The following is a 15,783-nucleotide window of genomic DNA, read 5'->3' on the forward strand; positions in this document are numbered from 1 at the left end:
CACACACGAGAAGAATGTGTTGAACTGTAAAGTAGAAGGTTATGTACTCTGGCTGCGGTTCACCCTTTAGGAAATGTGCATGAGTCAGGTATATGTATCTAATATGCAATTAAAACAATATCGTAATACCATTAAGTGGTTAGAGCATCTACCTTGGATGCGGGATGTAATGGGTTTGAACCCCAGCCACATCATGCCAAAGACTTGTACAAATGGTACTAGCAATAGCCTCAATTGGCACTCAGCATTAAGATGTTAGTGCCAGGACAGGTCAGCCTGGTGTCAGGATAATGTGACTGGGTGGGGCATGATGCTACATGCCTGTGGCATGATGCCCCAGTGCTAGACATCTCTATAAACTACCACACTGCAGACATCATAACGATGTGACTGAAATATTGTTAAAGCTACAGTAAAAATCCAAATTACGGACACATTCACCAAGTTGAAAAAGATGGTAACTACACATTCTTTCTTTATAAAAAATGACATCATATTTTGTCAGTGTAATACTCACTTGTATCGTTTGGTTATGCTGCATGAACTTCATTTGTACCTAACAGGCTTCATAGATCGAGATCACCTGTCTCTTTTGCTTCTCTAACTGTGCCCTGTATCCCTGTCTACCAAGTGCCTGTTCAATGTCATCAAGCACAGCATCAATTTTGTTCCAGTAATCATCAAAGTCATGTTGGCTAATCTTTCCATCTATGGAATGACCAATCTGGTTTCTATATGAACGAATTCGCTCCACACTAGCTCCTAGAGATCTGTCCCTGAATGGCTGATCTATTGGATCATTTCCCCAGTCTAACAATGAAGCTGGAACTGTGCTGACATTTCTGATCAGAATATACAATAAAGATATGTCAAATTGGTCTACACTTGCCACATACCGATCAAAGGGATCTGGGAAGACCACATGACATTGATCAGGAATAAGACGAGCATTCTGCCATTGTCCTCGTCTAGTCTGAGTTTTGTTGGCCAAGTCGGCTTTGTTGGCCCGGATTGCCTGGTAGATGCTTGTATGTGGTGCAGGAACATGTGTGAGGAGGATTTCTCTTAGGGCATTTGTACAAACAGTCACAAGAGCAACACACAGACGAGCATGATTCATGTGTTCTGGCATTATGGGAGCATCAGAATCATGTCCCTAAAGAGGAAGGAAAACTAATATTATTACAACATCCTTTCATTCAATGACTAAAAAGTTTATATCATCATCACACTAATATAATAGGTGTACAAGATATTTTTATTATTAATATTAATTGAAATAGGATGACATAACATATAGACTCAGATCTAAGGTGGCAACATTTAAGTGTCCAAGTTATGATTATAGCTCATAAACACTTTCAAAACTGATAAACACATCAATGAACATGCAGCTGTTATTGTTCCAATAAAAATCCATTCCAATATATTTCCAGATTTCTGCTAAGATGGCTACTTATTAAAATCTTTCTGTCATTTCATTTTCTTAAAGTATGAATGATTTTTGCATGGAATGCGGTATCACTGGGAGAAAGCCAAAGCTGATGGGAATATGTCATACTGCACACTAAACAGTATCATTCATCAGTTTGATTCACTTGTCATACTTACAAAAGTATCTTTAAAACTACATTATTTGCCTTAGAGCGACATGTTAACAAGACCTTTGAATCTCCTGCAGCCATTGCAAACATTGATTACCATGCAGAAATAAATTCAAACAGTGATCTTATAAATGAAATACTGGCTAATGTGACAAGGCATTAAACTTTAAAAGGCAAACAATGGCACAGAGCAATCATTTATGTAACATACAACCAATGTGACAGGGCATTAAAGGAAAAACTTGTCATAAAGCATTCCTTGATGTAATATACAACCAGTGTGACAGGGAATCAAAGGCAAAATAATGGCAGAGATCATTTCTTCCTGTGATATACAAATATCCATTCAGAAGGAGTTGCAATAACAATAGTGTCAAGATGTCCACCATGACAGTCAAACTTGAAGCACCATATTAGCAAAATGTGAAGTTTACCAGCACCATTTTTATTTAGGACTGACTAGACATCATAGGAAATCTTTTAGTGAAAAGTCCATGCAATATGACAATATACTTAGGAGTGGTATTGATAGCAATGCTTTCAAAATATCGGCCATGAAGGACATATTGGACATCTGATTCTGTTTTCATTCAGACTAAAAAGACATTATCGCTAGTTAGTTTGGTGAAAACCTGATCTAACCACGACTCTCAATTTATGAGTAGTAGTGACAACAAAATTATCAAAGTGGCTTCCATGGTGGCTAGGTTAGCTCTCTAAGGGCACCATTTCATTTAGAACCAACTAGATCCTGGGGAGAATGTGCTTTTAAAGTTTTGTGGCAATACTCCTGGAAGTTTAGAACAAGCAGCAATAACAATCTTGTGCTAATGCAAACTAAATGAAGAACTTTCCTTGCACACACACACACACACACACACACACACATATATATATATATATATATATATATATATATATATATATATATATATATATATATATATATACAGTAATATTGATCAGCAACTCACCTCATCTGCAAGCCACATCTGAAATGGTGGTGCACTGCCATCTTCAGAGACAACTTGGGATGGTGACCACCAAGTACACAACTCATATTTTAAATTCTGGCCTAGGTATGAGGTAATCTTGGAGAGATTCATTGTAATGAACTTTCTAACTCTGGTACACAACTTTGCATCAGGGGTATTGACTTCATCAACCACCAGCCTTGTTATTCTTGCAAAAACAATATGGTTCTTACAGTGCAAGGTCAGTCTGTGGAAAAGGTCAAGGTCAAAAATGCAACAACCACAGAAAATGAGATTTTCTGATGTCTCCTTCTTCTTGGCGACAGGCCAGCGGGTTACACAGGCAGCAATAAGCCTGTGGAAGATGGGTGGTGGCAAGAACCTTCCTGTAAAGACACAGCACAGGACAGGTGTGCTGACCATACGTGGATCTGGTTCAGGGGAGATAATTTCTCTTGGAGATTCTTGGCGAAGCATACATGGTGTAAGGAAATAGTTCTCAATCTGAAATAAGAATATATATGTATATATATATATATATATATATATATATATATACATACACAACACACAGAATGAGAATGAGAGAGAAAATTAGTTAACTTGTAGTAGCTTCCCCCTCCATATCAAGCAGACATGATGAATTAAAGCAAAATCCATTAGCTTGTCACTGAGATTTTAGCAAACCACAAACTTACTTTCCTTGACTGAGTCTCGAGACATAAATGGCTACCTACTGAATGTATTAAATGGTTAAATGGCTGAATGCTGAAGACTAATTAAAAGTGCATTTGATTATATGATTCTGATTCAGTGCGCACTTGTATAGTTCAGGTACTAGTATTTCAAGTATACACAAACACTGGCATATTCATAGTGTTCTGGTACTATTATTTCAGGTTTACACAAACCTTAGCATTGTCATAGTGTTCAGGTACCATTATTTCAAGTATACACACACACACTGGCATTTTCATTGTGTTCAGGTACTATTATTTCAAGTATACACAAGCACCAGCATTTGTACAGTGAACATGTACTACTAGTTCAAGTATACACAAACATTAGCATTTTTTATAGTGTTCAGGTATTATTATTTCTAGTATACACAAACATTGGCATTTTTATAGAGTTCAGGTACTATTATTTCAAGTATACACATATATTAGCATTTTTAACGTGTCCAGGTATTATTATTTCAAGTATACACAAACACTGGTATTTTCATAGTGTTCAGGTACTATTATTTCAAGTATACACAAACATTGATATTTTCATAGTGTTCATGTACTATTATTTCAAGTATACACAAATATTGGTATTTTCATTGCATTCAGGTATTATTATTTCATGCATATACAAATATTAGTATTTTTATTGTGTCCAGGTACTATTATTTCACTTATACACACACACACACATTAGCATTTTGATATTGTCTAGGTACTATTATATAAAGTATACACAGGTAATGGAATTTGTATAGTGTCCAGGTACTGTTATTTCAAGTATACACAAATATTAGCATTTGTGTAGTGTTCATGTACTATTATTTCAAGTATACACAAATATTAGCATTTTCGTAGTGTTCAGGTACTAATTTTTCAAGTATACATAAACACTGGCACTTTCATTGTGTTCAGGTACTATTATTTCAAGTATACACAAACAATGGCATTTTTTAGTGTTCATGTATTATTATTTCAAGTATACACAAACATTGTCATTTTTATGGTATTCAGGTGCTATTATTTCAAGTATACATAGACATTGGCATTGTTATAGTGTTCAGGTACTATTATTTCAAGTATACACAAACATTGACATTTTTATAGTGTTCAGGTACTATTATTTCAAGTATACACAAACATTGACATTTTTATAGTGTCCATGTACTATTATTTCAAGTATAAACAAACGCTGGTATTTTCATAGTGTTCAGGTACTATTATTTCAAGTATACACAAACATTGACATTTTTATAGTGTCCATGTACTATTATTTCAAGTATACACAAACACTGGTATTTTCATAGTGTTCAGGTGCTATTATTTCAAGTATACACAAACATTGGCATTTTTATAGTGTTCAGGTACTATTATTTCAAGTATACACAAACATTGACATTTTTATAGTGTCCATGTACTATTATTTCAAGTATACACAAACATTGACATTTTTATAGTGTCCATGTACTATTATTTCAAGTATACACAAACACTGGTATTTTCATAGTGTCCATGTACTATTATTTCAAGTATACACAAACGCTGGTATTTTCATAGTGTTCAGGTACTATTATTTCAAGTATACACAAACATTGACATTTTTATAGTGTCCATGTACTATTATTTCAAGTATACACAAACACTGGTATTTTCATAGTGTTCAGGTACCATTATTTCAAGCATGCACAAACATTAAAGTTGAAACTATTCACCAATGTGTGAATAATTATACCATGCGCATAAACACATAAATAATTGTTGAAACTAGTCAATGATGTAGGAATAATTCTGCCATTTTGATATGCACATAAATACTTAGGTATTGATTAAAAATGACACTTATCATACATAAGTCACTTTTGATCTTCAAGGAATGGGAAAAGCTATTAGGTGTTGTGTGCCATATAATAGATTGTGTATCAAAATATGTATTGATATGGAGCATAGGCATACAGTGTATGATGATATGTATTAATACAGGACATAGGCACATTGTGTATCAAGATATGTATTGATACAGGGCATAGGCACATTGTGTATCATGATATGTATTGATAGAGGCCATAGGTAAATTGTGTATAATCACATGTATTGATACAGGGTACAAGTACATTGTGCATTATGATATCATAGATTGTGTATACTGTACCATGATATTTTATGTATTGACACAGAGATGACTGCCATGACGGCAATATTATTAGTCAGATCAATGCCATTTTCATTTAAGACCAACTAGACCATGGGATATATATGTGTGCAAAGTGTGATGGCAATTATCCAAGTAGTTTAGTAGGAGGATTGATAACAAACTTGTGCCAATGGACAATGTATGGATGGCAGACAGCAAACTTGTGCCAATGGACAATGTATGGATGATGGACAGCAGCCATTTCCATTAGCTATCCTGATCTATGACCAGCAGATATAGTTTAGTAGAAAGACTGATAACATACTTGTGCCAATGGACAATGTATGGATGGCAGACAGCAAACTTGTGCCAATGGACAATGTATGGATGACAGACAGCAAACTTGTGCCAATGGAATGGACAATGTATGGATGATAGACAGCAAACATGAGCCAATGGAAAATGTATGGACTACAGACAGCAGCCATTTCCATAAACTATCCTGGTCTATGACCAGCAGAGTTAAAAATTTGTCGAACCATTTTCAATATACTGGCTTCCAAAATAGAGAAAGAAGTTAATATGTGTCTAAGATCACTCATGTGGTTGACATCTGCTCAATAGCCAAATGCAAGAGCAGGTGGAAAGAAATCTGGGTCATGGGAAGGTTGTACAAATTTCATCCAATACATGATTGTTGGTATCAAAACAATTCTTTCAAAGTTTGGATAGTTTATGTATATTCATCCCTATTTGATGGAACATCTATATCATGTCTATACCATACTGCTTTCTATCAATGTTGGCTAAATTCTATTCAGAGATTTAAACAAAAATAAAGCTGTGCATGCTTTAATTTACATTTGGAGTAATGACAGGAATATCTGAATGCTAATCAGCATTACTCATATACATCATAAAGACTTTCAAGCAAAACTGAAATGGTTCAGTTGCATGACATCTGTATAATAATTAATTCAATCAAATTTGGTTACAAGAGCCAAAGAGTATGTCAGAATTGTAGCAACGTTGGTTACAAACACCCTTTATGCCAGAATTCTATCAAATTTGGTAACAAAAGCCATTTATGTCTGAATTCTACCAAATCTGGTTGTCAAAGTCCTTTATGCCAGTATTCCAGCAAATGCATACAAAAATCCTCAATTAGATAATGGCAGAATTCTTTTTTTTCAATTATGCAATTTCTGAGAAAAAAAAAATAATTGTATAAATTTGAAAAAGCTAACTGTCTGAATACTTTTGCAAATTTTGTTGAGATCCTGTGTGAAAACACTGCTGTATTTATTTTGGAAGTAGCATAACAGAAGGAAAAGGTTTAGATTTAAGTAGCGGGTTATAATCTGGCATTTTCTGTATAAAGCTGAAAGCTCTCTCCACTAGGATGCGTTTTGTCAAATTTGTTTTGGTTGACCAGTTTTTGACAATAAGACCAAATATAAATATATAAACATCTACTATTCAACAGCCAGACTGTAATAACTGCCATTCCGTAGTGGAAATATTTACAAGGCTGCTATACAACCGCAGACTGTAATAACTGCCATTCTGTAGTGAAAATATATACAAGGCTATACAATGGCCAAACTGTAATAACTGCCATTCTATAGTGAAAATATAAACAAGGCTACTATTCAACAGCCATACTGTAATAACAGCCATTCTGCAGTGGAAATATATACAAGGAAACTATTCAACAGCCAGACTGATATAACAGCCATTCTGCAGTGGAAATATATACAAAGCTACTATTTAACAGCCAGACTGTAATAACAGCCATTCTGCAGTGGAAATATATACAAGGCTACTATTCAACAACCAGACTATAATAACAGCCATTCTGCAGTGGAAATATATAAACATCTACTATTCAGCAACCAGACTGTAATAACTGCCACTATGTAGTGGAAATATATAAACAGCTACTATATAAACAATATGACTCCCAATTTCAAACTAGGTTCAAAATTATCTGGGCGGAGTTATGTGCTCATTAATAATGTTGTGGTGTTGTTGTTTAATGATTAATTGCACTTGTGTATTTAGTTTGGAATATGGCATAAATTCGGTTACTTTGTTTCTTGTATTGTATTTCGTTTATATAATTAAGCCTTAGTTAGAATAAGGAAATGAGCATATAATAAAAAGGTTACTGCATTTGTATGGGAAATTATGAACTAGATTTTTCGGATGGATATAGTTCGCTCCCAAGATCGTGCATTATTCCATCCGAAAAACTCATTCATATTTTCCCATACAAATGCAGTAGCTTATAAATATTGAATCAAACCAGTGTAAAATGATACAGTGTAATTTCCTTTGGAGAATTTAAATTGCTATAAATATGGCAACTGCAATATTTTGATTGATCTTTGACAGCCTGTCTGAATTAAACTTGAAACAGTGGAACTAACCTTGTCATGTAAGCGGAAAGAAAATAATTTTGAATTTACATTTCCAGATGTGAGCGTTTCTGGAAATAATGCTGAGGTTTATAAATATTAATATTAAACTTCTTGTTTTCTATGACTGTATATCAAATGGCACAGATTTTCCCAGTGGTTAGCATTCTCTGATAATCAGCAGTAATTGTCCAGAATCTGGAATTGATGATACTGTAATTAATTGTTAATACTCACCATAAAACTGCTGTATTGATAACAGTAATGTTTAAAGTTTAGAATTCTTTATGTATATAAATTGAGTTTTTGTGTAGGAATCTAGCAAAAGTGAAGATGTAAACTGTAGAGTTATAAAGATTGTCATATGTGAATATTATGTTAATTTACTCAAGGATTTGTTTAGTTGCTGTTTTGCAATGACTTTGCATTATCTCTAACATTTAATAAACTTTGGTGTTGAACAGCCATTCTTCACGTCTTAACTGAACCCTGATTGTAATGTGTCCATTCAAACAGTATAGGGTTTTGGTAATGAAGATACTTGCCTTTAGTAATGTTACGCTGTGAAGATGTGAAGACTTTACATTCATTATTTTGGTCAGTTTATGAATTATGTGAGCATTCTTTAACTTGGGTTTTAAAATATTTCATAAGTCTTGTCCACTGTTGGCAATAATTTCTTTAACAGCAAAAGCCTGAATATTTGTGCCTAAACTTTAAAAAGGAAATGAAGTTATCAGTGACCAAACATGTATCAAATGAACAATAACCACTCTTGTTCTGAGATCAGTTTGGTGGGCTCCATCAAGGTCATGTGCAGCCCCCAATTATTGTGTATATATATATATATATATATATATATATATATATATATATATATATATATATATATATATATATATATATACACATATATTAATAACTGAAATGACAAATAATGCTAGTTTTGCATGGGATTGACAGATCATATTATTGTGGTCAGAGTAGATATCCAACGTGTATAGGTCTAGCAAGGAGTACATGAGTAGGCCTGGTTATGGGTCCTGAGACTATCTGAGATCACAGGCAATTGGCATGAGATTTAATAGTCTGATCCAGTGAGTGTTTCTAGCAAGAAGTCTTGAGCCTCAGGTATCTGAGGCAAAACTATTAGATACAGACTGCGACTCCCTAAGAAGGTTCGGTTGGTAAACCAGAGTTTTGGGTCATTAACAAATGTCATGCGGTTATTTGGGGTGATCCTACGGAACAGATCCACGTGGATGCGGAAGCCTAGGATAACATGTGAAAGGTGGTAGCTTAGACAGATTAGCCTATATCTTATGAACATACTGCAGTTGCAATTAGAAACAATTAGAATCCATGGTGTCAGATAAATACCGGTGTTCAGTAGGCACAAAATTTCGCACAAAAAATCTCATATACGTTTCTGTTCAGATGGGGTTAGAACAAAACAAACACAAAAAGATGATTCAACTGATCTCTCTTCCTCTCTCTTTACTTATTCATTTTGATTGTTTTGTTCTTCTTTCTTCCTTCCTTCCTCTTTTCTCCTATCTTTCTGCTTCTTCTCTACTGGTTAGTTAATTCTGCCTTTCTTCATTCTCCCTTTCATTCTTTCATGATTGTATTTCTTTCTTCCCTTTTACATTTGCCCGTCACTTCATCATACTTCATTATATCATTGCAACATTTTATCACAAGAAAAATTAGTAAACATAGAAATAAAAAATAAACAAAAGGATAACCCTAGAAACTGTTAGGGCACTCATGTTGTGCTCTAGCACTGCATCACAATGGATAGAAAAAAGATTGACAGATACGCATTTTTATTTTTATTTTATAACCTTTTTAATAACTTGTTAAAATTTATTCCCAACAATTTTGTCAGATGGGGGGTTATTGTATTTTTAGCTATAATAAATATTTTCTCTTTCAACTGTCACAACATATGTATGTATGTAGGTATGTATGCATGTGTGTGTGTGTGTGTCTATGTATGCATGCATGTATGTATGTATGTATGTATGTATGTATGTATGTATGTATGTACAGGGTTTAACATCACATCGGCACAATCCTGGATAAATGGTGCCACTTAAAAGTTATGTTATTATAATGTAAATGTTAAAATGTAAAAAAAAAAATAAGGGAAATAAATCCATGCAAATGAAAGTAAACCTGATGTACGAGCAGAAAAAAAGACTTTAAAAATGCTAAAATTCTTTAAAAGGTGCTTGAAATAAAACATTTTAAAAAAAAATGCCCCAAATGTCTTCAAGAATAACTTTATAAAACATGAGCTATTGTCCAATAAATTGTGTTTTACTTTAACACAACAATGCATGACCTGGCCATGGACAAATGAGTAAAAGAGACTGACTGTAACATGAAATTTGCTCTTTTATGTATGTAAGGATGTATAGAGGAAAGGAATGACAAATATACAGACAAAAGCATGGATAGACTGACATGGAATTAGTCATATGCCCCTTCTACATTTGTAGCAAGACTCTAAATATGGTACATTGAGTATATAAGTTTCCAACAATGCATCCTTTGGTATTTTAAAATATAAAAACATGGACACAATTGTATATATATATATATATATATATATATATATATATATATATATATATATATATATATCCAGGCCATTTATATGCTGTAAAAATATATTTTTCAAGTAATAAATATGGAGTTTTATGATTACATGTTTTCCAATTTCCATCTAATTATGATTACAATATATTATTTAGGATATTTATTTATAAAACAGTAATGTTTTTATTCAAATGCTTTGTACTTTTAACACCTATATTAACTGACCTTCTCCCCAATCTCACTGAATGCCCTTGGCTTGGCAATGATGTTTAGTTGCTCCATTATCAGCAACATGTGATCTTTGTGAGCATGTAGTTCTGGATATTTCTCTTTTGTCCAGACAGCATCTGTAAAAGAAAAGGAACTGATTTTAAATCCAATGGAAAAGGTGCAATAATAAATCATTTGTGATATATTTTTGAAACTATACTCATTCAAAGCATCAAAAACAGATTAATATTCACAAATTTGGAACTGCAGTTGTTAAATTTAATTTAAATATGAATAAAATAGATCTTTAACAAACCAATAATTCCAATTTTTATGACTGCATTTTCTACGCTTTGATTGGATGTAAACGGCCATGTGATACTGATCAGGAATTTATTACACATTGATAAATTCTCCGGACTACTTTTGGTTCCCTGTTACCAGATCGTTTGATGTGAAGTTTTATCTATACCAACACCTTATACCCTAATAATAATAACAAGCTCCCACCCACCCACTCCTGTGATTTCCGATAACAAATGACAAGCCAAGCTTAAAATCAAACATTAGAAGTTAAAACAATGTAAATGTACAGAACTTTCTGCACTCCAACACTCACGCCTTTTGCCAAAGAAGGCATATGGCAGGCTTTAGAAGCCAATCTTTGGAAATTATTGCATTTCACCTAGACAACATGTTACAGCAGTGGTTATTAAAGGTCCGGGACATGAGTCCACCAAAGGATGTCACTAAAAATGGACACGATTTTGCTTTTGAAAGATCGAAATACGTAGAAAGTAACGACGTTGCTATAACAACATGTGCCATATGCAAGAGTAATTTTCCAAAAACAGAATATTCCTAGTTTAACCGCAGCAACCATTTTTTATATATCAACATAATGATAATAACAGTATATCACTGGCATGACCCACTATGACAATCTGCCTCGTAACACTGTATAAAGATTCAATGTATCTTGGCTAGCGAAGATAGGACTATGCATCCATTCGCAGTTAAGAGGCTAATGAACGAAAACTTTGATGTACATAAAAGTGAATGTTTTGTTGGTTAAATCTGCTGATCTGATGTTACAGAGTATGTAAATTGGAATTATAAGGATTAAATGATCATGGTTGGGTATTTATCGATGTGTAAATTTTACCTAATCACTCACAAAGTTTACATAAAGTCCTTCAGACTTTATTTACTTTGTGAGTGATTAGGTAAAATGTACACATCAATCAATACCCAACCATGATCATTTAATCCTATATTAAAACCAACAGGAACAAAGCCCTCAAAATTCAACAAAGTGAATCCATTAAGTTTTACAATCCTAAGTTTGCTTAAGTTTACTCAGATATGTAGTTTACAATATATCTTTTGTTAATATGTATATATGTACCAATTTGCATTGTGGTAGTGAAGTCTTGTTCATAATATTCAGGGTATAATAAGCAAACAGTTGAAAATACAAGTACATGTAACTCAATTATGCAAATTAGGCTGCAATGAATTTTTCTGTGTGTAGATGAAATAGTGTCAAATACATTTAGAGTACAATTAACAACAGAACATGCAAATGGCAATCAAGACTGCACTCAGGTCACAGTGACCTAGTCTTATTATGTGTCTGAGATGCCATCCACATGCTAATATTTAAAAGTGTAAGTGAAATAAGATCCAAAATATGGAACTGGTAATGAAGAAAAGAATGGACAAAATGCAATATCCCATCTAATCTTTGTTGGTGAGGGGATGAAGCGATAACACAAATATTGAAAGCTGGCAAGAAAACTTAAGACATGAACTGATATGTACGGATTGCCTTTCTCCAGAGCTGACTTAGTGCCACAAAATTGTCAGATGTACTGATGAAATATCATTCAAGATAGGGTATAAGAAGTAAAATTCTGAAAATACAATTCACATGACGATGTAAGTTAGGTGTGTGTGTGTGATTTGGATTTTTAATGTAGCTTTAACAATTTGTCAGTCATATTGCTAGGATGTCTGCAGTGTGACAGTTTATAGTGATGTCAAGCACTGGGGCATCATGATGCAGGCATGCAGCATGATGTCCCACCCAGTCACATTATCCTGACACTAGGCCAACCAGTCCTAACACTAACCTCTTAATGCTGAGAGCCAAGCGAGACATTTGTTAGTATCATTTTTGTAAGTATTTGGTATGACTTGGCCGGGGATCTAACCCACGACCTCCCGCATCCGAGGAGGACACTTTAACCACTAGGCTAACGGAGTAGTGTGAAAATTAGGTCACAAAGATATTGTTTTTGCTTGCTTACTTTACATTGTTAAGATGTATCCATCCACCTACACATTTTTCGTAGTTTAGGTAATATAAGGTCTAAGATATTGACAAATAAATGAACTGGCAAAAACTTATCTCCCTCCCAACTTTGTTGCTGTAGGAAAAGAAGACATTTTTTAAAACTGGCCAAAATTAAGACATGTACAAACCGACAAGTTCTGAACTAAGGATTCCTTTTCCCTTGAAGTCAGACCACTTCTGTGTGACAACATTGTCGGGAGGGCTGCTTGGTTGAGTGCCATTGTCAGCAGATCTTGTTGGCAGGTCTGGCTGAGCATTAATCAGGGACTTCAGGGCATCAATCAACCATGTTGGGTCCAACACTATGTTGTCCTTCAATACTTCAATGCTGAAAAGTAGCAGTATTTCAATGAATTTGGAAATTAAGTAATGACTCATAAGTGATATATAAATAACAGTAATTTTCAAGATTTGGAGTCAAGTAATATTTCTGTTATATACACTAACGTTCATAAGTTTTGGCCTTTTGTTTCTATGTTGCGTATTCTAGATGCAAAAAAAGAGAATGATCATTATTTACATACAGATGTACAAAACTCTATATTAATTCTGGAGCAATTAACTAAATATGTTAACATTTTAGGTGTTGTAGGCTGTATCATGAAAACTAGCCCTGATGCAACCTCCAGTATGTCATACAGTAAGAGTTGACTAACAGAGGTAACCTTTATGCCATGGATTGCATCCTGCGATGATACACTGCTGCAGCTAAGACGAGCTTGAACTTAGTGTAGTTTATACAAAAATATCTGACAATGTATTATCTTGATTTGACCCTTGCTACCTTCAACTTTGCTTTGTACATCTTCATACCTCAACTGTCTCAGCACTATAAAGCCAGGATGGCGCTGATGTTCCAATAAACTGTATAACATCTCGATGGATAAAGATTACATTCATGTGCCAGAATAATTTTCACTAAGCATAAATATTCACTCTTGGAAACACTAACAACTCATAAAATACAGGACCATTTTATCACTTTAGCAAAGCAACTCTTACCTGAAATAGATGATTGTGCCTGTTTCATGCAAATATCTAAGAAACAGATCCAGTTCTTCACTGCTTTCTATTTTGACAGTTCCTTCCATGTTTATTCTTTCCACATCTTCCCGAGAAATAACCTGCAATTGAAAGTTCACAAAGCCTTTGGTTGGATTGATCTGATGAACATACAAAAGGAACATTATATCCTTCAAACTGTATTTTTTTTTCTCTTCTCCATTATATATATATATATATATATATATATATATATATATATATATATATATAACACATTTCCTTATATTAAGAAACCAATTTTTTTAAAGGAAAATATATCTTAGGAGTGCTGCTACTACCACCTTACAAATTCTACCTTCCCAAGATGAAAACCTTTAGCTACAATGCTAGAAGTTATCTGCCAACCTAGGTGGCGGTCAGGCAGAGAACTCCCCATGGCACAGGGATTGGCACCAAAGCCCATGAAATCGACAGCTACTACTGGAGGGGAAGGCATGCTGTCTATATGATTGTAACTAGGGGGTGGCTGGGAGGGTGTACTTGTATTATGATTGGATAAGTAATCTCGAAGAAACATTTTACTATAAAAAATGCGTATTTTGTTCAATACAATACCCAATTAAAATATCTTAGGAAAAGGTGGATAAGGATACCTCCCCTCACTTCAGAGAGACCATCTCTAGTTTCCTACAGTATGTGAGACAGCTCCTAGATAACTAAACTGGAAAAAGATTTCATCTGTTGGTGAGCTGCTTAGGAAAGAAACATTTCCCTCCTGCAAATCCAGTGGAAGTCGTGAAGCAAAATTTGTATGAAGCATTCAAACGATCTGGAAGGGTAACCTTGTCAACAGATGAAAAGGTTCCTTCAGATCAGCCTGAGTTTTTTGGATGACAGATCTCTGATAAAATCAGCGAAGTGTACTAAGATCTTCATCTCATGGCATGCATATTGATAGTTAGGAAACAGTTTCACTCTTATGCAATAATTGTGGTGATTGTCCTAACCTGATGAGTCAATATGTGAAGCCAATTCATTGGTGTGAGTATAGTCCAATAAAAGGGACAGATAGCCCACCATTATACAGGCTGAAAATGTCTATTATATCATCCTTCCCTTCGTGATGGCATAATGAGGCATGATCTTCCTTCATAAACAATTAGATATTCCTAAAATACCACTTCAATGCTGGCACTGGGCCCTGTCTCTGACTTAGAGATGAGACTTATTACCAGTATGATTACTCAAAAGAAAACCTATTTTTGGCAATGAAAGTTCTTATGTTGAGGACAAACTAGTAAGTGCTGCATAGTAGCTGGAAGAACTCTGGCCAAAGGCTTATTAATGCATGCCAACCCCACAAGAGGTATATGTGATGTGTGATGTAATCTTGATTTTTAACGTAGCTTTAACAATTTTTCAGTAATATCGCTACGATGTCTGCAACGTGACAGTTTATAGTGATGTCTAGCACTGGGGCATCATGCCGCAGACATGTAGCATGATGTCCCACCCAGTCACATTATCCTGACACCAGGCCGACCAGTCCTAACACTAACCTCTTAATGCTGAACTCCAAGCGAGGCAGCTATTAGTACCATTTTTGTAAGTCTCTTGGTATGACATGGCCGGGGATCGAACCCACGACCTCCCGCATCCGTGTCGGACGCTCTAACCACTAGGCCACCGGAACGGTCACAAGAGGTATAAGTGTAATTATTGCTATTACAAATTGAAAAAAAAAG

At 34.5% G+C, this 15,783-nt stretch overlaps 1 protein-coding gene across 1 annotated transcript in view; it reads right to left on the reverse strand.

The window, feature by feature from the left end:
• Positions 1 to 15,783, reverse strand: part of LOC149784579 (uncharacterized) — a 60,593-nt gene that overhangs the window by 950 nt on the left and 43,860 nt on the right. Inside the window, exons 7-11 of the mRNA XM_089933009.1 lie at positions 14,036 to 14,157; positions 13,162 to 13,361; positions 10,690 to 10,811; positions 2,579 to 3,082; positions 518 to 1,156 (exon numbers count right to left, since the gene is read on the reverse strand). Coding sequence (XP_089789135.1) covers positions 557 to 1,156; positions 2,579 to 3,082; positions 10,690 to 10,811; positions 13,162 to 13,361; positions 14,036 to 14,157 — 1,548 coding nt within the window. The 3' untranslated portion in view covers positions 518 to 556. The remainder of the gene's footprint in view (positions 1 to 517; positions 1,157 to 2,578; positions 3,083 to 10,689; positions 10,812 to 13,161; positions 13,362 to 14,035; positions 14,158 to 15,783) is intronic.

The sequence above is a fragment of the Sinohyriopsis cumingii genome, chromosome 14 (assembly GCF_028554795.1).
Source record: "Sinohyriopsis cumingii isolate HCF-2022 chromosome 14, ASM2855479v2, whole genome shotgun sequence".
Classification (NCBI taxonomy): domain Eukaryota; kingdom Metazoa; phylum Mollusca; class Bivalvia; order Unionida; family Unionidae; genus Sinohyriopsis; species Sinohyriopsis cumingii.